This window comes from Pyrgilauda ruficollis, unplaced genomic scaffold, assembly GCF_017590135.1.
Source record: "Pyrgilauda ruficollis isolate IOZ18807 unplaced genomic scaffold, ASM1759013v1 scaffold2, whole genome shotgun sequence".
Lineage (NCBI taxonomy): Eukaryota > Metazoa > Chordata > Aves > Passeriformes > Passeridae > Pyrgilauda > Pyrgilauda ruficollis.
Genome location: NW_024519206.1, coordinates 26,301,816 through 26,327,537, shown reverse-complemented (window position 1 = coordinate 26,327,537; position 25,722 = coordinate 26,301,816). Strand labels below are relative to the sequence as shown.

Sequence of the window (25,722 nt, the reverse complement as noted above, 5' to 3'; positions counted from 1 at the left end):
CAGGTGACTAATTCACGTTTGAAAATGCTGACTTAAGCATAATTGGAAAGACTGGAAAACTTTAAAATAGTTTTATGTACTGTGTAGCAGGAGTTCTTAAGTTTTGATTACCTATTGATCCCAATTTAAAGTACCCCAATAAATCTATATATTGTTAGCCATTAAAGAAGGAGTGACAGTCACATAAATGAGATGTTGATATAACAAATACTGAAGTCATGATATATCACTTCAAGAAATTTTATTGTGAACACAATCAATATGTTCATAGTCAATATGTTCCATTGTTAAATGGAACTTTTGGAACAGCTACCTAGACTCCACAGCAACATCACATATTATTTTACAACTGTTAGAATAAAACTTTTTTTTTTTCATTTTGTCAGAGGAAAAAACATACAAATTATTTTCTCCAAAGAATTGTCACCGTTCCTTCTCCTAGTTGCTGTCATTAGATTGACCATTCCAATATGCTGGAATAGACATGGATGCACCAAGCCAGGTGTTTTCCAAACTCCTTAACATTTTTTTGTATACTTCATGCTGAATAAGTTTCAATCTGATATGGTAAAAATATGGAAGTAGGAAAAGTAATACAGCAAAAAGCAGGGGATATAATAATACAAAGAACAGACATACAAGGGATAAATTAATAAGGTAGTGTGTTTTTCCAAACCCATTTTTTCCTTTATTTTAAGAAGCCATGGGTCAACCCAATTTATCACTAATGCTAGTCATTCAGTTTTGAAAATCCCCTACAATTATTTACTCCCTGTGACATCAACTGCCAGCTGAATCCAGACTCAGGATATCCACACCCTTCCCTTCCCTTCCCTTCCCTTCCCTTCCCCTAAAATAGGTGTTGGAGCACTGAGGGCTGTTTGAACAGGTGTATTCCTCCCCAGAGGGTGCAGTCCCCACCTCTGCTCCCTGCCATGTGGCAAAAGGTCAGACTCACCTCTTCTCGTGCACATCCATGGCCAGGTGTAGCCATTGCTGTGCTGGTGCACTCCAGCACTGGAGCCATGAAAACTCCATTCAGCAAAGGGAGGCAAATAGTTTGCTGATGGATGAATGTAATTACTGTAACTACTTAAAGATGAAAAAAATTAAGATGCCAAATTCTTGAAGTGTTAAATGGGGCTTTTTCTCAGTGTTGCAGCTAAGCCTTCTTACTGAGGGGCTTGGCATTTTTTAAATATAAAATAAAAATGGCCTGGAAAACCAAACATATGCTTCTAGTGAGTTTCTTACTACCTCCCACACACATGTGCCCAGTTTAGTTAGAAGTGCCATTCAGTATTTTCACTGAATATTCTAACCTCAGTTCCAAAAGAATGAAACCTGAAAAAATATTTACTCTAATTGTGAATGATTGGCACCATTTTAGAAGCTCACTGTAAACGCAACTCAGAACTCTTTTATGAAACACATTTTTAAAAAGCCCATAAACCTTCCTCCAACAAGACCTGACTGACCCGGTCACTTCAATTCAGTGTTGCAACTTTCGTCCAGTCAGTGCATATGACTGAGAAATACTTCCTAAGCAAATAAAAAGAAGATTTTTCTGTCCAAAATACTCAAACAGCTCTTAAATTCTTTTATCCAGAATTGCAACCTAGATTCCAAATCTAGGAATGAAACCTGAAAAAATATTTACTTCAATTATGCACAACCAACCCATGCTTTTTGGTTGCACTTAGCAGTTGAATGTAAATGCACATCTGAAAACATTTCCTCAACCAGATTTTTATGGTAAGCTACATCAGCAACAATTAATTTTGTAAATAAATATAATCCATCAATATGGGTCAACAAACATTCAAAATTATGTTTTCATTTATAAATTCGCCCACTCCCCAATAACTCGCAAGTAATTAATTTCTATAGAAATGCATTACTTCTGATTAGAGCTAGCCAAGGCTAGCTTGGAAAAATTGCAGTGAATTTCAACTTCTAACACTACATTTCATGTAACATCTCTGAAATTGAACAACAGCTTTATTGGAATGTAAAACAGCATTTCAAACTTGCTTGTTGGATGTGCAGTCAACTTGAGGCCTTCCAGGTAATCTATTAATATTAGCTTGGTTCCTGCTGCTGCCAAAAGGCTGGTGGATAAAACACTATGGAAATGAGCATAGAGCAAGAGAGGGCAACACTCCTTTTCTCTAGATGGGGATATTAAGATCAAGCCCCAAAAGTACCTTAAATATATCAAGCAGTCTACATCCAGATAAAGATTAATGATTGTATCAAATTAACCAAGAAATGCCCCAAACAGAACGCCCTAAGTATTTTGACTACTTGTGATTGCAGTGTGATGAAAACTTTATAATTTGTACATACTCAGAGAACTTCAGTATGTATTCTCTGAGCAGAGTAACCAGAGAGCTGACCATTTGCTCACAAAGAACTGTGGATAAACTGAACAGATACTTGCAATGTCTGACTTGCCAGTGTAGTTCATTCAGCAGTCAGAGCAAAGGGAAAAAAGTGGTTCAGAGCCACAAGCTGATTGACTCCATCTTCTTGGCAGGGAAAAAAAAGCTTTTTCTCCAGTTGTCTTTTTTTTTAGTGTAGTAATTCAATACAAAATCTCAGTACAATCAGACATACTTATTCTTCTAAAACAGTATTTTGAGATTTATAACCCTCTTGTTTATCATTCTAAACTGAAACAGATCTTTAATATAGTCTTTAGTGTCAGGTTATGATTTCATTAAAGTTCCTAAACAAGGAAATATGTGGTTTGTGGTACAAATAAACATGCCCTGTGGTTCCATTTCTCTCCTGCTGGGACAAAAATCAGAAGAATAATTATGTTATCTTTTGTTAGTCTTGGAAGAATTATAATCAAATCTTTGCACCACCTAATTCTATGATGAAAGACAAGATGTTTTCTAAATAAACAGTTGTAAAGGCCACATTCTCTTTTGAACTGGCATTTAGATATGAGCTAAATGGACAGAGTCAGTGTTTCTGTAAGTTTTATGTGCAGCAGTTTTGTGTAAATTTAATTGCAGGAAGATTTTAATCTGTGACAATTCATGGAGTTTATGTTGGAACGGAGCCTTCTGACTCTATAAATCAAATAATTGCTGATCCCACCAGAAATGTTCAAATTCTTAAAAATTGCATCCATATCTATATTACAGTAATATAATTTTCAAAGTAGAGTGGCTGGCAGTGTAAATAATGTATGTAATACCTACAGGGTGAGTTAAAATTTTAAAGAGACAAAGCAATCTCTTAAAATACTGACAGTATTTTGATTGCAATTCTTATGAATGCACATTTTGATAATTGTATAAAATCTCCAATCTTCTGTTCTCGAAGATATAAAAGCTTTGCAAATCTGAATCTCTTAATCATCTGAATGAAACACTTATATTTGATATTTTAAGAAGTTTCTGTTAAATTTCTCCTTTCCAAAGCTGCTAGAAGATTTTAAGATCAAGAATGTATTGAGGAGAAAGAAGATGAGCATTAATAAATGAAATGTTCCCACATTTCAGTTAGGGTTTGGATACTTAGGCAACATGAAGAAAAAACTGTCATAGATCTATGCATAATATTTCAATGGAATCTAATGGATCACTTTCATCAAGCACAAAGCAGGGATTGTAATTGACACACATGAATATGGAACCCCAAATAGACAAAATCCTTCAACACCCAATAGTTAAACCAAACCGGCAAAAATGTTATATTGTTAAAGACTGATGTGATGCAATATGGAGGATAATGGTTAAGCAAGAGCAATAACTTGGCATATAAAATTTCACCATATTTAAACAGGCAGAGGCAGAGCTATGGTGCCCCCACAGCAAACTGAAATTTCTCACACCAGAGCAATAAGTGATTCACAGTATTCACCACCCCTGTATGATACTTATCAAGTTCTTTGATTTTAAACTTCCACCAGATATGTTATGGACTCTTAATAAGATATAAAAGCACTTTGCTGTTTTCAACATTTCTGCTCCTGTCAAAAAATAAACCCACATGAACTTTCAGCTTGTATTTGTCCCACTGGTTGAGAAGCCATTAATTGCAGCAAAGATCTGAGGAAATGAATGAATTGATGTGTGCGAAATTGCACTACTCAAGCAATCTGCTCTTTTCTGAGGCTGCTTCTTGGTTTAAAGTACAGCATGCCAGGACCCAAGAGACCCAGAGTGTTTAAATAATGCCAGGAAGAACAGTTTTAATGAGTTTTTGAAATAAAAAAGAAGCCAAAGATTATATAACTATCCTGAAGTATGTTTCTCAGAACACACCTCTGTGAGGTGACATATAAATTTTGCACTAATTATAAGCTCCTACAGGCTAGTGAACCTCAAGCTGAGCTTGTGGCAGTAAAGCAGCTCTAGGTGAAAATGAGCCACCAGGAGAATGCTCAGTCCAACTTCTGCTGGAGGAATGTCTATAATAACAAATGCCCCATCACAACAGAAATATTTGTGAAGAAGGTCTTTATAGCAGCTAGTTGTGTTAAATACAATAGGAGCAATAAAGAAAGTATGAGAAGGACTTCATTCTTTCTAGACTTCACACTTAAAATCAACGATGTAAGTAAATTGCTTTAAGTGAATGCCATTCTTTAGAATCTCAACCTTCAACAGATTAGACAACAAATGTGAGAATACATCAGCTACAGAATAATATTTGTGTTCTTCATGAAGGCCAGCCAAGTTAGACTGGACAGGATATGAACTCGCTAGTTTGGCAAGGAGGTTCATGTCAAGAATAGCTGTTATGTAAGAGCTGGCTTCATATTTTAGTGCCTCTGATATACTTGAATTAAGTAAATGGGCTGAAAAGGACCTTTTAGTTTATTATCCTGCCTGTGAAAGTAATCCTTAGAAGATATTTAGGAAAAGGATGAATAAACAATGTAAATGTTTTTCAGGGTCCTGAGGGAATCAGTAGACCTTAATAGCCCAGAGCAGTCTCACCAGGGGTGCACACACAGAGCTGGCCAGCGGGTCCAGGAGCCCCATTTTAGCTCATGTTTGGAACGGCAGTTTGGAACGGCAGAACTCGATCCACATCACCAGCTGACGTGCCATTAATAGTGTTTTAATCACCTTCCTTGACCCTTGTCCTTGCTCTTTTTAAGGTAGCTATACACAAGACATTTTAGAATCCTGGAACTATTGGAAATGCATAAATCTGTTAAAATGGTAAAAGAAGAAAACATCTACTAAACCTACATAAAGAAACCATTACTAGTGTCAAACTCATAACAGGCATTACTAACAAGTACTTTGCTATGTTTTGCAATACAGAAGAGCTGATAACAAAACCTGCCCAACTAAAATTGGATGGATTCTAAAGAAAAAGAAGTGTGTTTATGTAGTCTTGAATATAGTGGTTGGGTAGACAAATCCATCTAATTACATGAGCATCAATTTTCAGAGATTGTCTCTTAATTGTTTAGTCTGCATCCAGCTCTCCAAATGCAAAATGAATGCTTCTCTCTGCGTGTTCTATATTAGATGCACCGTGAACAGCATTAGACAAAATATCATGTGCAAACTGAGCCCTAATTGATTCAGGACAGGTCTTCTTTGCCTCTTCTGGATCAGTTGGACCCATTAGTTTCCTCCATTCTTCCACGGCATTTTCCTTTGATAAGACCATTATCACTGATGGACCCCTGTAAAATCAATGTTAAAAAACTCTTAAACGATTCTGAGATTTCTGAGATGCAGACTTAGCTTTAATGTCAGAGGTACCATGAAGGGTTATAATAAGCATCGAACTGTCTTAATTTTATTAAGCTGCTTAAATATTAAAATTTGTTTCTGCATGTTTTGTTTAAGGAAAAATTCCATATTTGAAAGCCAAAGAGTTTATGATGATCAGATATTCGGATTTGGACTTCTTGTCCAAAAGACATTCTCACACAATACTTTCTGAAGCAAGACAATACATACTGTTTTTATCAACTATACTAACAATATTACGAGGAAGATATTTGTCCTGCATGAGAAGAAAAAGGATCCCATTGGAAAGCAGTTCCTTTTCAGGGAAAATAAAATCAAAAATAAAACTATCCATAAGTTTGAAAAGAATTGTAAGTCTCCCTTTTAAAGGAAGAGTATTCTGTGCTAGAAGCTACTAAACTTGCCAGAAAGAGCGCCAGGCTGTAAAATCCTTGCACCAGTTATGGTGTAGCACGTTTTGTTGGCACTGTAGAAAGTGTGATGTCTACTTACATACCTCAGTACTGTAAACCAAGACACTTACTGTGTCATAAAATTCACCAGCTCATCAAAAAAGGGTTTTCCTTCGTGATCCTTGTAAAAATGTGCAGCCATTTCCCGAGTCAAAGATTGTTCTTTTACCTTTGAGATGCTAAATCCAGCCTCTTTAACTTTTTTCATTATTTCATCTAGGAGAATGACAAACAAGCTCATTTTTAATTTGAAATGGTTTAGATGCAAAAAATGCTAACCCCAAACACCCAAACTTTAAAAGTTTATGAAAATACTAGATGCCTTTTTCTAGCAAAAAATCACCAATAGCTATTAGAATTTTTCTTAAAATATCAAACCAAATATGGACAACATAAGAAACACTGCAGCAGTCCTCTAAAATAGGCAGAAACCATTGTCACTGCATTATCCATCTCGATGCACATATCAAACCCAGATTTTAATAAACTATGTCAATTGCATTCACTGTTATTTCTCACATTAAACAGAATGTGGACTGTAGTTGTAATGCTGTGTCAAACATTAACTGACTGACCAAAATCAGTCTGGATTTTCACAAGAGGGGAACATAGACTCACAAAAGCCAATGATGAAAGACTACAGAAATTTGTTAGGACAGAATAGAATAATGCTAAGTAGTGAGTGGAGGTATAGGATTTTTTAAGAGTGGCAGCAAATATCCTTAAATATCCTTAGGGCAAGATTATGAATTCTACATAGTGCTCTTTTTATTCTGATTTTTTTTTTTCTCCTTATTCCCTTAGACTGGCAGTAAGTAAAATCAAGGATGGGAATGTATCTAACTGAGCAGTGACCCCTTTTGAGTCAGTAGAGACACCTGCCTGAAATAAGTAATATGGTTTTGGCAAGTGTCTCTCTCCTTTGACTAATAAAGGTGCTGGGCAGTTAGTCTGCAGAAGTGCCTGGCCATAAAACAGTTTAACTTAGCTAGGAACTCTCTTTCTTCGATTCACCACTATTCTAGTGAAGAAAGACCTTTAGGCAGCTTAAGAAAAAGGAATGTCACGTTTGAGATCTCTATCTGAATTATGCAAGCCGTGTAAAAGCATTTCTCTGCACAGAAAATGTACTTCAGATATGTGATTTACTGCAGTGTGCATTGCTAATCCTTTGCAGAAATGATTACATCACTAGATACAGCCCATACTTTCTAAATGCCTTACCTTTATGAGTCTTAGCAGCATCAGGTTTGATTAATGCAAAGGTATGTTCCTCAGGGAAGAAGAACTCTAGTTCCTTCTGAGCATCGCTGGGTGTAGAGCTGCCATGCAGCTGATTGATAGGTACATTTTCAAACGAAAACTGTGCACGCAAACTAAGAGTCGTTAAAAGAGTGAAGTTACTTAAAAAAGCATAGCCATTTTGAGCTCTGAACTATAATTAGCCTCAACCCAGGGAATATAAATTAGTGTTGATCTGGAAATGTGAAATGTGAAATATAAACACTGGTGTTGTTATATTTCCAAGAAATACCACTTATTTCTTAATGAGATGGCACTTCTGTCAGCAGCAGGTAAGGTGATACCATTGCAGTTTCCTAGAGCAATGTGATAAGCAGGCAGAACTAAGGTGTCTGTTTATAAACTGTGTAGGAGAAACTTAGTCACAAATAAAATATTCTACTGATGCAAGTTTTCAATAAGCTACAAGAAAATCTTAGTGGTATTTCAAGAAAAAATAATGGTGGTATTTTAAGACCTAGTCCCCCCCACTATTAAGAATACGTATTACCAGCATTTTTTCTCTGACTCAAGAGTTCCCCTTTCAAAAACTCAGATTTTAATTCTGTTTAGCAGCCATTATATCTCAAAAAATGCTGGAGTTCCTATGTATAATACTACTACCTCCAAGAAAAGCTTTAAAAATTGCAGAAATGCGTATCTGTTTCCAGATGGTGGCACTACAGTTACACTGGTTGGAATGTGGAATGAGATAAGAAATGTGAAGGTAAGTTGAAAGCTGTGAGTGATGGTTTACTTCTGTGACTATTACCTCTCTGGATTTTCCTTAGCCTCTTCAAGGATCTTTGGGCCTAGTAAACTTCTCCAGTGTGATACAGCATTTTCTCGTGTTAGAGCCAATATGAGAGTTGGACCACTGTACAAGGGGAAAAGTAGCATTAAGAAAACAAACAAACAAACAAAAACACAAACAAAACAAAACAAACCACACAAAAACCCAAAAAAACCCAAACAAACAAAAAAAACCCACCCACCCCCCTCTTGGAACTTTTAAAAAGTAATTTGATTATATATAGCCCAGACTAGGAAGATGAGCCCCAGTACTGGGGGACCTTAAAATTGATCTGATTATTTAAACACATACAGGCTGATAAAAGCTTATGGGGCTTAAATATGAATTTAAATTGCAAAGTTACTATGTTTTGTCACAATGGCAAGACAGAGAAAGACTGATCATGCCCCAGCCATGAAGGGAATATCCAAACATGATTTATTTCTCTTCCCCATGTTATCCAGCACATGGCCTGGTTGAAGATTTAAGAGCTCTCCTACAGACAACCTAAATGAAGCCTTCTCAGAGCAGACCTAAACTGTTTTCACTCAAATCAGTGGACTTGGCCACTGACACATCATACATACAACAACATGAAATAGCTAATAACTTTTAAAGGCTTGATTTTTTTTTTTTTATTTGTTGTACTTGGAAATTATTCCATTATCTGCAGTTATCTGTTCCCGTTTTGTGTTTTACTAAATTTTTAGACATGTGTATCTTGCAGCCATGTATTATCCAGGAAATGTTCAACACCAGATTGGATGGGGCTTTGAGCAACCTATTCATGTGAAAGGTGTCCCTGCCCATGATAGGGGCTGGAACTAGATGGGCAATAATGACCCCTTCCAACTCAGACCGTTCTGTGAGTCTCTGATTCAACAATTATTTAATGTGAAAATTTCAGTCTTGTCTGATTCTATACAGAGTCTATAGATTTACATTCCCCTTTTTCATTCAACCTACCTGGTCATTTGCTCTAGAAGGACAGGGAAGTAGTCTTGATCTACATGCTCTTTGTAAAATGTACGTACTTGGTCCTCAGATAGAATTATTTCTTTCTGCATTGCTATTTGGAAACCATCATCCTTTATCCTTTGAATGATTGAATCTGTTAAATAGATTTAAATAATGCTAAATTGCCATCCATTCATTCATTTGAACACTTGAAGAGAAATGACATGGACTTTTCAATGATAATGTTAATTTTTTTATGGGTGAATTTGTTTCCTAACTAAAGAACAGGAAACTAATTTAAAGCAACTGCTAGGGGGCATTATTAGTTGCCTCAGAAAACTGATCCTCATCATATTTAGGCTTTCTCTTCCTTAAAAAACCTCGGTAGGAAATCCTGACTGAGAAATATGATGCATGTTACTACCAGCAAAAGAAGGTCTAAGGAATTTGAATAGGTGAAATGTTTATTTAACTAAGTCTTACAAGACCACATGGGTAAGTAAGCAGTATTTGGCACAAGTCAAAATTACCTACAAAATTAATGTGTATTACCTAAACATGAACTGTAGAATTGCTGCTCTAAGCAACATGCTAGACAACCATAAGGAACATAAATTCACAAGGAAAGATCAAAATAGTAGTCTTTCCGCTCTCTGCACATAAGATTGCTCAGGTACAGGGGTTCTCAAGTTAGAAATAAAAATACTATTTGAAATCGATGAAGAAATGTAAATATATGACCAAGAAGAAAAGTAAACTTGTTTGGATGAAGCATCATGTAATGGGGTAGATTTTTAAATTTAATCTATAAAAATGCTGTCTGTTTAGAACTGCCTTTGAGCAGCACTGCCTCATGCAGCATAGAACATCTTGGGTTGGATATTGTTCCCCTTGCCATTGATCTATCCTGAGCCTGCTGTTCAAAAATATCAGCTACTTTATTATGGTGAGAAATCTAGTCCCCTATACTACATTTGAAAATACGAGCTTCTCAGAGAGGTCTTCTAGAAATATTTCATCTGCAGAATTTCTTGAAAAATTAACCAAATGAACAAAATATCATTGACATTTGCATTCTCAATATATGAAAAACATTAACCTCACAACTTCATTCCAGACAAAGATTACTGCTGGCCTAATGCTGGAGAGACAGCATAACCTAAAAAATATCATTAATTGAGTTAAAATTTATAATTCAAAATTCAAAATATGAGAATATTTGTATACCCTTGATAGAAAATACAGTTATTAACACTTACTTCGCCTTTCCTTCAAGAGAGTAGGTCTAATTATGGCCAAAGTCCTTTCAGCAGCATTATGTCCTGCCTCATCAATATGAAAATTTGGGAAAAAGAAGGCAAGCTGTCTGCTGGCATCTTCAACACTGTCTTGCACATCACATAAATTTACCAGACTTTCAGTTTCCTTGAGTCCTGGCAACCTGATGAAACATGAAGTAATACAGTATTTAAGTCACTGCTTAGTGTTAACAAGATGAATTTTTGAAGACGTACTTTCTTAAAATTTAGTGAAACATAAGGATAGAATGTATAACTAAGTTTTTATTAAATTCAGATTAATGAGTAAAGTAACATTTCTGAGGAGAGAATTATTAATCTTCTCAAAAAGTGCATGATCATGTACTCTGAAGGAGAAACCTCAGCCAGGCTGCTCTAACAATTCCCCTCTAGCTTATCCAAAATAATTTCTCTGTTTCATGAGATAGAATTACTATTGACAAGTGTACAGTGTACAGTGAATGATCAATAGAAGTCTTGTGCTTAATTTATGTACAGCACGATCATAAAAATGATAGCACTACAGAGTTGTTGATAACAGAGACACCTCTCAGTGTTTCTTGCCTGCTTGTTCAGCTGTATGAATAAAGTCCCTCTTGGCCACTTCTAGAAAATGCAGTATTCCCCAGCTGTACTTAATTGTACTGCAGAAAGGAGGGCAGCACGCATCGACAAAAATGTCAATTACTATAACAAATTAATTTTCGGACAAAGTATTTAAGCTCATGTTGCGTTAAGTAAATGTCTTGTCTAAATATAAAACTTAATCCAGTATTTGGATTTTTGTGAATATTCTATTGTCCGAGGCTGTGTATACAACTACCATCCTGAAAATTCTCCTCAAGCCCTTGGCATAGATGAAAAACACACATTTCAAGATACCATGGTTGTGAACAGCTAATCCTTACAAATTTTTTTGTGTCTTGGACCAGGGTGGGGACACAAACTCCAGTATGCTTCCCCTTCTCTGCTGGCTTTTAGAGTGTTCCCAGGGAGAAGTGCATGTCTCAGGCATGCCCTGGTTTGCCCTGGGCCATATCTACAGCTTACCAAGGAACATAGGGGTAAACATGGGAAAGAGTGCAACCTTCAGTGCAGGCAGTGTAGGCAGTCCCGTGGCATGGGTGAACTGGAATTGCAAGGACTACACCAGCTTTGAAGTGTGTCATTGTTCCCATTGTTCTGAGAGCCCACTGAAGGTGAGTTCAAAGAGATCAATGACCTTGGCTTGTCATCTTTAACTAGGAAACAGAATTTCTGAATTCCCATGAAAACTGCGGCTGTATCTCTAGTGGTGGTCCCGTGAAGGACTAGACAAAGAACTCTGCCTGCTCCCTGGACCTGCACACATGGGCACATCTGCATCTGTAGGAATGTGCCTTAGTTTATGGTGTGCTCTGAACACTGTGACTGAATCTCAGATACACATTTTCACTGGTACTTACTTGATTGGCTCCTCAGGCTCACCAGACTCACTTGTTTTTTGTAGTTCTATCCATTGAGGAATAGCACCAGTTGCTTCTTTTTTAGTGATGATCAAAACATGGCATGGTCCACTCATCATGAATTGAACGAATGCATTAAAGTCAGGCTAAAAAACATAATTTCCCCCCCCCACCATGAATTGCAGGAAATCTGAGTTTGTCATTGGAAATGAGACAGTTATGCTTTTAAAGTAGCTCATACATTCCTGTTCCTGAAACTGGCATTCACATACATTCCTCAGAACTCTGATAAATTGTTTGGGAAGATTTTTTTATCAATCATTTGAGACAACATTATCAAATGTCCAAAAAGAAAGTAAATTGAGATAAAGAAAGTCGTATTACTGCTTTAAACAAGTACTAGATGTTCTTCCAGGTTAAAATGCAAATGAGAAGAATGAAGAAAATGATCTAGAAAATCAATGTGATCACTTGCTATGCTTGTAAAACAGCATGTAGTGTGACATAAGAAACTACAATACAGTTCCATGAATAATTTTTGAAACTAAAAGTCAAGTCAATATAAATATAGAACACTGAGCTGTTTGCAAGACATTTGTAGACTTTCCCTTCATTTTCTTTGCTATGTGCTTTTCACTTCTTCAGTTTCAGCTTTCAATCCTATAAAAATACATTTCCATCAGAAAAATAACTTTTGAAACTTGTTGTGTAAGTTGTTAATTTTATTTTTTTTTTGTGTGTCACCTTGTTCTTGGGGATATCTATTGACCTTTTAATATTTGACTAAATCATTACCAGCCAGCATCATGTCATTCCAGATGAGTTTTTTTCCTTTAGTAATACAAGGATGAAGTATGCACATATATGCTTTCAATTAATTGCATTTCTCTTTCAATTATCTTCATATCTGTGCATATTCTTAACCCATTTCCCAAGATGAGCCAACTAGTCCCAAATTTGGCTGCTATTCCCATGAAGATGAGTTACTTTCACCTCTGTTTCAAAACTGCCTCTGTCTAACCTACAATCCCAGCTTTCTAAAACCAAGCTCTTCATGGTTTCTTGCAAGATCTCCCTGTTACTTCCTTTCTAAACCATAGTGCAGCCATCTAGTGATTACTATCAGTATTCTTTTTTTCTCTCTGACTTTAGTAGGAGCCATCTCATCTCACTCTTGTTCATTTGGAATGCCACAGGAACACCTTCCCACCTTCTACTTCAGATTAGGCAAACCCTTCCATTTCTTCCTCTAATAAAATCAAACAAACTGTTTGTTTGAATATATTACCAGCCTCTGTCTATCTTACACATATAGCAGAAGGTATAAATATTTGCTAAGAAACTTCATTTTTTGTCTCAGATCCTTCTGAAGAGTTAATTTTAGTTATCACACTGCTAGAAAATATGACCATATCCAGGTGCTAGTTTGCTAGAACACTGCCATTTAATGGTGGACAGCCTAATTTAATTATTTTCTTGAACTTTATATCTGTCTTTAGCTATTTTTTTGTCCCCTAATATAGGGCAAGGCACAAAAAAACATAGATTTTGGCTGAGAGGCTTTCCCTCTCTGCCTGTTCACATATTTATTCCCAGAACGACCCCATGATAAAATCTGGAAAGAAAAAAAGTATGATATGTAATATCACTTATTTTCTGGCTGAAAAGATATATGTCAAATAGATATGCAGTCTCACATAGATCACATTGGATTTTGGGGTTGTGCCATGTTTCAGCCAAGGTCAAGTAATTGCAGAAATAATCTATACAGCACTCTCATTTTCTTTCCTACAAAGGTCACTAGGCCTTTCACAACATGTTTTAAAATCAGTATAATTTTATTTTGATAAATAGTGTTATAAATTTAGCTCCATGTCTAAGGATCACACACATTTAGATAACAGAAAGAAGAACTAAATCTTTTAGTATTTAATTGGAGGTAATTTTAATTTGGTTGGAATATTGTATTGCTACATAGTGATATTTATATGAGTCAGTGAAAAAAAAAGGGAGAGGGAATATCTCTTTTTTTATGTACTAAATATACATTAATTCAGTTCTTCAATATACCTAAAATTTACCATACAGTGATTTGCAAGCACATCTAGTAACAATTATATGTTTTACTTGTTCCTTTAATTTATGTTTTTAATGTGGTTTACCTCATCTTTATTCCGGGCATAAAATACTCTGATTTGCTCTTCAGTAAGCATCCTCTCCTCATCTGCTTCAATGTCAAATCCTGCATCTTTAATCTGCAATTATTCAGTTATTACTCAGGGGCATTTTAAAATAGATACATACAAAATCATATGTTATTGTAAATCTGAAGATTGATTAGTTTTGGAAGCTATCTTAAATTTTAAATTCTCTGAAATATTCAAAATATAGCTGCTATCTTTGCCTAAACTGAACTTTCAGCCTTTCAAAGCACTTCACTTAAATTCAGGATTACAATACCTCTAAATTAATGTTAGAGAAAAAATATAGTGCAGTTCAACGTAAGAAGTAAATTCATTCAATAGTTAATAATCCCTTTTATTTCACATTGATTAAACTCCTTTGGATCACTATGAGTGGTTAACATGCAATTTATGTTGCAAGAAATTATAAATTATATTGTAGCCATAGTAGTCACATAAATGTGCACTTGTTAACAGTTGTTGTATTAGGCTAAACTAATTGGCTTTTGAAACAGCAAGTAAGGAAAAAATTGAATCTACTTTATGATTTTCTGTTTTAAGCTAAGTTACTACACTAAATGCAAGCATTTTGTGAGACATGCACACATATGTCTTGCATCAAAGTTCACAGTCCATTGGTATGAGGTTTGTACCATATACTGACATTTTAACAGCCAAGGCAGTATCCAGCCCCAGTACTGATGATACACCAATATTAACTGTGTACCGGCACTCTGCTCCCTAAAAACCCCTGTGGTGGTGCTGCTGAGTGTTTTCAGCCTGCCCCAGCAAAGCTGTCTGTGCATCCTGTGTTGGAGAACACACCTCATGGGCCAAGTAGCAGCTGCTCCAGCTAAAATCTTTTCAAGAACTGCCTTTTTTTTTTTTTTTTTTTTTTTTTTTTTTTTCCTCTTTACTGAGCTTCCTTCCTTTCCAGCTAAGGTAAAGTAATTAAGAATTTTTCTTTGCAGAAAGAATTCATATAGCCCTCTGATTCCCTTTCCTGCAAAGTTCACTATCCCTGTCATAACACTTATTACAATTCTTTTAATTTGGTCTTGATATATATTGTTATAAGACTTTTTATTTTTTCATAACAGAAGCAATATGAATCAATGTCTAACTTCTGCTGGCACAGAATATTAAAGCAATAGTATAAATTTAAATGTCGTATTGTTTCAGGTAAAAGTTAATGTGCTTTTATCATCCTTAGCAGAGAAGCTTTATCAGATTCTGTTCCAAAGTCTGGGCATAAATTAGGATCTACTTAACCTTACATTTTGCTATTATGTCTCTTAAGTAAATAGAATAAATGAATACTTTAAAATTCTTTCTACCTTTTTTTTAATTTCTTCTACACGTCCTGCTAAGACATCATCAGGTTTTATAATTCCAACAGAATAAGTAAGTACTTCTGAAAAAAGGGAAAAAATAATGTGCTAAGTAACACATTCATCAAAATAAATGGAATCGTCTTTACTGAACCTGAAGTTTGCAGTTAAGCATTTGACTGTAACTCAATCTGATCCCAAAAACTGTAGAAGAATTTAAGATAGTGATAATGGAAACAGCAGACTACTACTTGTTACCAATACTACAAACACTTAAGCAACTGCATGTGTTACGGAAAGTATTCCTGCCAAATGTTAGTGTATTACAGTGTCTGAGAGATCCCCTAACCTGAAGCTGAACCTGAGCTGAAGCTCTGTTTTCTGATTTTCTATCATTTTTAGGTTTTGGGGATTAGTGTGAAGTCTGTAGATAATTGTTAAATGATAATACTGTACTTCTAGGTCTCAGAGGGTTTATGAGAAAAAATATAGGCTAAAGCTGAGGTCAGGAAGATGCCAGCTGAACCATACAATTAAAAAAAAAAACAAAACAAACAAATCAAACCATGAAGAGGAAGGAAAAGGGATGCCATGACTGTGGCCTAATGCCTCTCACGGGGAAAAGAAAAAGCAAGATCAAGAAGGAGAGGGTGGAGGAGTTTGTTCCATCTCAGAGTTGTACAATGGCATTCTCTGCATAGATGAAGCAGTAGGAACATTAAGTAACCACAGATAACAATAAAAATAGAAAAGATGTAGGTCTCAGCTAATGAAAAACCTGAGATAAATCACAGACAGGACTTTTAAACAGGATGGTGCTTATTTTTCAATCATAAAAAGCTTTTGGAAGCTTATCCTGCTACCGTGGATTTATGTTGTTTTTAAATCTGTTATCAAATCTAATCTGGTGAAAGAGTAATCTGAGAGAAGGCATGCCATTGCTTCACAGATTAACTCTTCCAGTCCTCTCAGGTTGGCCCCATCTTGGTACTCCACCTCAACAGAAGTATAGCCCTCACACAGGGACCGTGTAGAAGTGACTTTCAGGCCTTAACTTTACACAGGAAAATTCCCTGGCACATATCACTTCTGTCTAAAGTCTGAAGGTTCTCAGTGTGGCGGTGAAAATGTGGATGCTGACAGTCCAGTACATTAATTCCTTACAGAAGAAAGCTCAATCATAGAATTTTGTTAACGCATCCAAAGGAAGGTCTATTAGTACTAGACATAGACAATTATTAATCAAAAGATATTTGTTCTCTTTCTTTCTGTTAACATTTCTAAAATAAATAAAATATATTTACCCTCCTCTACAACCTCCTCAGCAGACCCTTCTGATGAACCTTCTTCATGAAATACGAGTTCTTCTACCTAAGGTAATAGCAAATGGAGTAAAAGTGCATCACCAGTTCAAAAGTAAAGTCACCAAACACAGCTGTGACATCTTTATAACACATTTATCTTAATGTAAGAATGGATTTTCTACCCTGGAAAACAAGCAATTCTAAGAAGCACCTTTGGTCAGTCTGATTTTCCTTAACTGAATTTCAGTTTGTTAAAAAGCTCTTTTTGTGGAGTTCTTTCATTTCCATTTAAACAAAATAAGCAATGAGACATGATTATTTCCCATGTTTTTGTTTCATATGATGTAGTTCCTAAGCTATATATTAAAAAATACTTAGTCCTGAAAGAAAAAAGATTACTAAAACATTTATGAGCTAGTGGCATTTCATCCATCTCTCCATTTCTTACATTGCTAGGCTAACCTGTAAATTTGTTAAGTTTATATACAGTACCATAATGGAAATTTGGGGGTTCTGAGGACAACAAGCAACAAGGGAAGATTGACTCTGCTGCTACTGTGAATTCCAACAGTGGGATCTTTCACAGTGCAGGCTATTGACGTCAGACTGAGCTGTCCTTGTGTCCTCATGTTACCTGGAATTCAGGAGTCAAAGGTGATAGAATGCACTTGTTGAATGGCCTTTGTTTTTTGCAGCAAACTGGATTCATTAGGTACAGAGCAATCCCCACGGCTCTGAGCAAACTGATCTAGTGAAAGGTGCCACCGCCTGTGGCAAGAGGGGTTGAGCTGGATGATCTTTAAAAGTGTCTTAGAACCCAGATAATTTTGCTTGATTTCTATAAAATAGGCGCATCATATATATAGTTTTATTGTTAGAGCCAAAATGCAAAAAATTAAACATTATCTAAACACCATCATAGACATTTAGAGAAACAGTGTAAGGGTACTAAAAATATACATTTATGCATGAGTATCTGGTTTGTCAGTACCTCAGCACGTTCCTTCTCTCCAGCTGCAATTTCCCTCTCCTCTTGCACTAAATCTGTTACTATCTTAGTTATGAGAGGAGCATTTACACCTTTCACCATTGCAAGAATTTTACCATGCTGTTGAAGAGAAAATAACACTCTCAGTGTGTTTTCATCACTTAAGTTACACATTTACTTGAATTTTTGAAACATGCAATATCTTGCTAATTTTTTCCAGCTAAGGATCATTTCTTATGCCCACTGAAGGGAATGCCAAAGCTACTACTGCCTCTATTATTTCAGAATGAAACTTTTGTGCATTTAATTCATTGTTTCCTTCTTTACCAAATTTTCTGTTTTTATTTCTAAGCTCAATACTAATAATACAGTTGGAAGCAAATGCAAATATGGATTTTATTTGTTCACAATTTCTGTAACATGGAGTTTTCCATCTTTTTTTTTTGTGTGTGTGTGACTTTTCACTGCATTCTCTGCCACATTCAGGTGCACAGTAGTTAAGCTAATGGTGACCAAAAATACTGCTAGCATTTCTAGGCAGCATTCAGATTCAAACCTGAGAGAGTCCTGAAAGTGTCATTATCTTTAGTCCTCACTTATGGAAATTCAAATCCTGGCACCCTCAAGTTAAAACAACCCCCATCTCTTCTTAAGTGAGCAGTGCACTACAGCTGTGTCCTAGGAGAACCAGCTTTCTGTGTCCATCAGTGAGAGATAATAAATATATGATTAATTACTACAGTTCCTCAAGTATGAAAGCACAATTTAATCTGTTATCTTAAAAATCGTATAATGCCAGGAAATGTAAACTCTCTTTCCATGATGAAAATGGTGCATAAAATAATCATTTCAGTGTAACCACATGTAGCCACTTTATGTAAGGCAAACCTGGAAAACTTACCTGGATTTCTCACTGACTACCAAAACAGTGACTACCACAATTCTTCTGTGGCTGTATGTGCAACAGCGGCAACAAAAATGTGCTTGAGAACCACCAGATTCAGACATGGGAAATGGCTCAAGTAAAAACCATCAGATAGTATCATCCTCCAAAGTTCAAAATGTAAAGATATACAGCTTCATGTCTAATTTAAAATCTATTGAAAAGTTAAGGCAGAAATAGGCAGCACATTAAAGGAAGCTGATGTGATGTACTTACAACACAAAAAAGAAACACAGGTTCACAGCTCCTCCTAAACGGTTTCAGAATTTCGATGCTGTCAGCTTCTGCCTGAAGTCAGACAAAAAAGATTATTTGCTTACATAAGTATGTATGCATATGCATGTATAAAGAAAACCTTTTTACTTGCAGGAAAACACCACTCTTATTTACTTTGGTGTTGCAAACTCAAACTGCAGTCCTAAATACAACTAACAGTCCTTACAGTGATGAAGAAAGAGCTGTTTTGGTAACATGGGATTGTCCTCCCTTTGTATTACAGCACTTAATCATGGAAAAATATATTCTCTTGATACTATTTTCTCATGTAGGTTATAATAACATATATAAATGAAGAAGTAGCCTATACAGTCTTGATGGAAGAGCTTATCCAGTGTATTAATTTTTTTGTGAAATGTGGTCAACTGCATGAAACACATGAGATAGTCTTGGAACATAACGCCCTGCCTTTTTCATGTAGAAAAAAACTCATCTTTTTCTGAAAAGTTCTTTCATCATGGAATCTTAGGTTTTCACTAATGTGAAAAAGGATGAACTTGGTCAACATCTTGGATAAAGTGAGTCTTTGGAATAAATTTAACTACCTTAAATAGGAGGTATAATACACTCATATATATATATATACTGCTAGTGTAACAAATATTTTTACTACTACAGTTTTGGGATTTTTTTTTTTAATTTCCCCCTTTTTGTCTTCTTCAAAATGAAATAAAAGGTAGCATTTGCAAAGATGCAACAGTTTTTCAGGGATGTAAGAATTTTAAATGCAATAGTCCATAATGCAGAGACCTAAAACTAAAAGTCATGTAGTCTGGCTTTTGAATATTTCTTCAATCTCATCAAGGAAAACAAAATATTGTGGGATATCAGCTCTTTTTTATTATAGCTTCTTACATATTTATTGCCATTTCTAATCTACTTCTAAACAGATTCTTATGAGGATACATACAGGGAAAGCAACATGCCAAAATTATGGTAACTCAGTATAAGGACAGTGAAATGAAAGCTGTGCCTATGCAGATCAGAAGATATATTTAAATCAAAATGTAAATATGGTCACACACAGGATTTGTGTCCTTACCACGGCAAAATGTAGCACATTGTCTTCACTAAAGTCGTTCCTTAGTTTTTTCAATAAATTCAGCACAGCTTTGCAAGGACCGCACCAAGCTTGATACACATCTATTACTAAAATGTAATAGTTTGGAATTACAAACAGATGACTTGAGGAACTCATAAAATGAGACATTTATGTTTGTGCTGAAGCAGCACTCGGAAGGCATTCACATGGATCTTTCAGTCCTCTTCTAGACAATGAATGTATCATGAATACATCAATGGATTCAGTGGATACATTACTGGATACATACTCTTTAATTTCAATTACTTTTGACATTGGAGGCCTACTTCAGAATACTCTTTGAGATGATTAATCCAAATAGCGACTTTTCTCTCATATTCCTTTTCCTTTTATTTTCTCTTCTCCTTTCCCTCTGTTGGTTTTCATTCTTATCTAGACCTTTATTCTACAGGATTTTCACCTCCCTGAGCCTTTGCCTATTACTATCCTTCTGCAGATATGATCCTCTTACAGATTTTTCCCTTTTACCAAAAAACAGTTCCTAGGACACCTAGGAGACAGTTATTGGACTAAATGAACTAAAAACTGGGAATAATGCATGTCATGCATTCTCTAGAATGCTGCAATAATTATTTAGTCTGTGAAAGATTTTACACACAGAAGCATCCAACTCCCTACCATGGAGAATACCATATTGGAAAGGTATTTTCTAAACATTGGTGTACAGCAGTATATAAGAATAAAATTTAAATAAATACTATTTTGATGAGTATTTATCATATAAGATACTGTATATTCATAATTGTAATATATGATCTTAAAAGTCTTTTCCAAATGAAAGAATTGTATGGTTCAATGGCTCTATTATATATCTTTGTAAATATATATTAATATAGCCTTTCTTTAAAAGATATGGTGCTAGTCTTCTAGAGTATCTATTAAAGCTAATATATAAATATGAAAACATGCACATATGTCCATGAAAGATTAAAAAGAAAATATCAGCTGTTAGTACCTACTATACCCTTTATCTTCAGCATTTCATCCCACTGCTCTTCATTGGTTATTATGGTCTGAAACAAAATTAATTAACATTTTAATAATCTAAAAAGGCAGAAAAAGCATCTATTTCCCTCCAAAGTTGTTCAAATAATTAGGATTTATACCTGGAGCGCAATTTCTTTCTTCTTGCCAGCCATTTCCCTGTGATTATAGGAAAAATATTGAAATCTGAAGCATTTTAAAAGTTTTTTAAAAGACCATGTGACATACAGAACTGATTTTTATGGTTCTCAAAGTATCACTGCCTTCTAATTCCCTTAGCAATTAACTCAACTGAAGCCCCTACAATGATGGTAGCTGATACTCTGCTTTGGAATTCTGTGGAGAAATATGCAACTTGTTTGCAAAACCCATATGGCACAAGAAACAGAAGAAAATTTAGTATCTTAATCTGTTAGGGTGGGCAGAACTTTTGACCTCAACAATCTTTCAAGCTTATAATCACTGTGCTCAGAATAGCCACAGGCATTTTGATGGGAGGATGACAGCTGCTGTAACACTGAGCCATTTCAGAAAAATATTGATTAAAGAGCTTCAACTCCAATAACATCAAATCAGTCTTCCTGTCTGCTGGGATACATAAAAAGCAATGACATACTTGTGTCCCATAACTAAACTCCCAAACCGAATCCTGATACATTTATCATTCTGTCATTAATAAATAATGTCCTTCATATATTTATGATAGACAATTAACTGTGAACTGGACAGAAAAACAGCTCTGATACATATGTGGGTGGAGTTTGACTTCAGCATGGGCAGCTTGAGTTTCTAGAGTTCTTGGTTAAGATGGTGGTCTTTGCCTCAGGGAAAATGATAGTGCCTCCATGAATGTGAGTGACCTCCTCTTGCGTTGTTATTTGAGAAGTCAACCAGCAAATATGTCCAGGGTTTAAACCATCCTGATACGCTCACCAAAGCTGTTCCCTTCACAGCACAGATTGAGGCATAGGAGAGAATATGAGATCTCTTAATCTCGTGCTTTTTTCACATTTCATGTAAAATTGTTGGTAAGGACTAAAATTTTAAATGCAGGATTTCTTCAAATCCTTTAAACCAGGTGATGGTAGAAAGCATGGCATTAATTCATATCCTTTAAAGACTCTAAGGAGATGATGCTCACTACTGACACTAGAGGGAACTGGCAGATGGAAATATGTCATACTAGTAGGAAATCTTCATCAAAATAACCTATCTTTCATTGTTACCTTCTGTCACTGAGCGATGACAATCAACTCTTTGCAAGATCAGTTCTGCAAAACATAAACCAGTGCATGAAAATGGCCTATACATCCCAATCATTCTACACATGCTCTCCAACTAAATATATGCAGTCATACACAATCAGATGGCAAAGCAAAGCACTGCAGCACAGACGTGCTGCTGTATGAAAGTATGCAAATGTGCACATTAGTCTGGTGTAGTAGCTGTATGTGACAGACTACACGTGACATCTATAATTTTAATTAAAATTTTCACATAACATTCCCTCAGTAATGCAGTCAGTACTATACTGATTAAACCTGAACAGACAAGCAGAGTTTCTCCTTTGTCTATGATACGGGCAACATGCTTCTCTAACCTTGACAAAAGGCATTTTTCTATCCGTGCTTCATCATGGATGTGCCAACTCTGCATCTCTTACTACACTCTTTACAACCAAAACTGCCTCCTTGAACTAGTCAGACATAAAAATAGACCTGGGTGCACACTCAGATACACTGTCAAACTGATACTCAAATATGCAGAGCCTTTGCACATAGCCATTCAACATCTTAGCACAAACCCTCATCACACATATACACATGAAGATACCCAAGAGCTTGTGAGATTTTGACATGCTGCTGTGTGTATATGCTTACAGACACATAACACCCTGAGCATAAGCTCTTGTGTATGACAGTGGATCCTTGGGAGTTCCTAGGTGGCACTCTGGTGGATCCTCTGCCCATACACACACACAGAGAAACGTGTAAGTGAACAAATGCACACGCACAGGCCAGTTCAGGGCCGACACTGCTCTACACCAGATGTCGTAGCCAGTAAGAGCTCCCAGACACTCGCGTGGTTTGACACACACCCTCCACAGTAAGCACACCACAGCACAGTGGCTTGGGTACCACTCAGCCCTGAGCTGGGAGTCCACTCAGGAGCACACAGGCCCACCCAGCACCTATCCTTCCGAAACCACTCACCTGGGGACACTCTGTGGCTGCCCAACTGCCGCTCCTCAACGGCCCCAACGGCCTCCTCCATCCTTTATCTGCCCAGCCCCACCTCTGCTCCATCTCCAAGGGTCGTTTTCCCCCCATCACCCATTTCCCCCCCATCATTTTATCAGTCTGGGGTTGACATGGCACAGACAGCTGAGATACAGGCTGAAAGGGAAATAGAGTGAAAGGTTGGGAGGAAGCGTCACCATTTTCTCTGTTTTCTTTATCCTAGGGAGAGTCAACCTTATCCTTTTAACATGTGAGAAAATTAATTTTGGCACCTAATTAATGATCTGTCTTCACTCTGTCTTACTTGCAAATTGTGAGACAATGGAGACTAAAAGAGGAAGCTTTTAGTGGTGGTCCTGGTGAGCAAAAGAGGGTCTCAAAAGCCAAATAGTGGTGACTGCCCGTGCTCATGCAGTATCAGTACAGGTCTGTCATCATGCTGGTGCAAAACAAAGTTACCATTTTAAAGATGCACATTTGCACCTCAGCAGCCCCCAAAAAGTCACAGAAGATAACGGCAAAACTTATTTATATATGTAGAAAGCACAATTCCGCAGTACAGTTGGTTATTTATATGTATTAACTCTTACAGGCATTGTAACTGGTGGGAATTTCTTTGTGAAGGTAAAGGCTTGAGAATGCTCACAAATCAAATATTGGTGTCTCTAAACTGCACACATTTCACATATGCATGTTGTTACAGAACTATAAATTGTCCTTGTATCCAATTTATTTTTGAAACCCTACCCAATGTCCTGTCATGTGTGTCTACCACCTCTTAAGAAAATCTAGTTTCAGTGACTTTCTTGTAGCTTTTCTTGAGCATTCTTCTGCTGCTTACCAAAGCATGACTTGCAAAGCCCCAAAGAAACTTTTATTTCATGAAAATAATATGAAGAAAAAGGTAGGGAAAACAAGTTCTTAGAGGCACTAGAATAGATGTTCTTCCTCACAGTTAAATCTTCCCAAATTGATGGATGTTCATTCTGCAGCAGTGGCAATGAGGCAGTGTTTCCACAGAGTTGCAGCAGTTTTCAGTGCTGAGATTCTGCCTAAACATCTTGGATTAGATCAACTAGATGGCAGGAGAGATTTCGTATTCAGATTGGAAATAATGTGTTTATATGGCCAACCTAAATCACTTCCTACATTTTTTACTGGAAAACCCTAACCTTGGAACTAGTACAAGCTCTGCATTGGCCTGCTTGGGAGTGGGAGAGTGCCATTGAATAGTCTTTATTTTCCTGCATGAAGTAGAAAAACCACTTTTGAAACCTTCATAGACGTACAAAATTGGAAAGAACTACAAAAGATGAGATATTAACCCCACTGCCATGTGGAAGTTAAAGACTCAAAGACTAGGCTATGTTTTTGGGGTTTCCTTCACAAACTACTGACTTTTTTATCCAGACCACTTTCTTCATGAACAGACAGTGTTTTATATGTCACAAAACCCCTCCCCTCAAAAAAGTATTGCAGAAAAACACTAGAATGAGGTAATGCTCATGTACCAAATGTTAAAAGGCTGACACAGCCTGTTCTTTAACTGCTCTGTTGGAATGAATTATATGTATGCTTTGGATATCACAAAATAGTTAATGTAAACTGATTTGGTATTTCAAAATGCTGAACAATAAAAAAAGATCATCCTTCTTTAGTTTAGAGTGTATAGTTCTATAAAGTTTTTAATTAATTTAATGATGACAGCTTATGTAGACCAACAGTATTCATGGTCATTATAAAAGGCATCCAGAGAGAAGGGGTAGGAGTATGAGGTTTTTCCCTGAATCAAAATTATTCAAGTTTGGTATAATGTATATGAAAAGTATAATGAAAACATGCATTGGATAAACCACAATGGATTCATGATGAATGATTGCATAATTTTTTTTAGTAACTTTTAAACTATTTCACTCCATTTTGTGCATACCACTTGATTTCAGGTATACTCTTTGTCATGAGCTGTTATTGTCCAGAGTGACCTGGTTCCAAATGATTAACATTCTTTTACAAGGTAATGGAAAGCTGTTGTGCACCCTGCTGAGACTTGTAACCCTTGAGACAAAACTAGAGATGCATTTTTCCTGCTAGTCAGTCTTTCTATGTGTCCTAGTATATGCTTAGAAGCCAATGCATATGTAGCTCTGATGACCACCTGCTTGTAAACACAGTGGAGGCCTTGATCACCTTAATTTATAAACTTTTGTTGTCTCTTTTGTAGCTCTCTAGTCCACATGCACATACTGGTGCTACAGTGAATTCAATCTATGCCCTCTGCATGTTAGCTTTCCTGCACGTGTCCTAGTGCTCCTCCTGCCTCTCTGCCTGGATTCAGTCTAGGACTGCTCATGATGACAGAACATCTGACCTTCCCAGCTCTTCTGCAGAACTGTTCTTTGCCTGGCAGTGT

General features: G+C 36.3%; 1 protein-coding gene across 1 annotated transcript; it reads right to left on the bottom strand.

The window, feature by feature from the left end:
• Positions 1-5,372: 5,372 nt before the first annotated feature.
• On the bottom strand, positions 5,373-21,227 carry NME8 (NME/NM23 family member 8). The gene is made up of 15 exons (XM_041466636.1): positions 21,195-21,227; positions 21,044-21,101; positions 20,029-20,135; positions 18,927-18,998; positions 17,771-17,887; positions 16,780-16,846; positions 15,482-15,558; positions 14,124-14,216; positions 11,962-12,107; positions 10,478-10,659; positions 9,228-9,372; positions 8,241-8,345; positions 7,412-7,563; positions 6,259-6,403; positions 5,373-5,665 (listed from the first exon to the last, which is right to left on the bottom strand). Exons 1-15 carry the CDS (start codon positions 21,225-21,227, stop codon positions 5,443-5,445), a joined length of 1,722 nt encoding a protein of 573 aa, XP_041322570.1. The 3' UTR covers positions 5,373-5,442.
• Between the last annotated feature and the right edge of the window lie 4,495 nt (positions 21,228-25,722).

What these genes read in the sequence shown, in the direction of transcription:
- NME8 (XM_041466636.1), bottom strand. Translation starts at nt 21,227, where the DNA reads ATGGCTGGCAAGAAGAAAGAAATTGCGCTCCAG. An exon ending in GAAGATAAAGGGTATAGTAG is followed by an intron (nt 20,136 to 21,043) that starts GTACTAACAGCT and finishes ATTACATTTTAG; the next exon opens with TAATAGATGTGTATCAAGCT. An exon ending in ATGCCCGGAATAAAGATGAG is followed by an intron (nt 12,108 to 14,123) that starts GTAAACCACATT and finishes TATGTTTTTTAG; the next exon opens with CCTGACTTTAATGCATTCGT.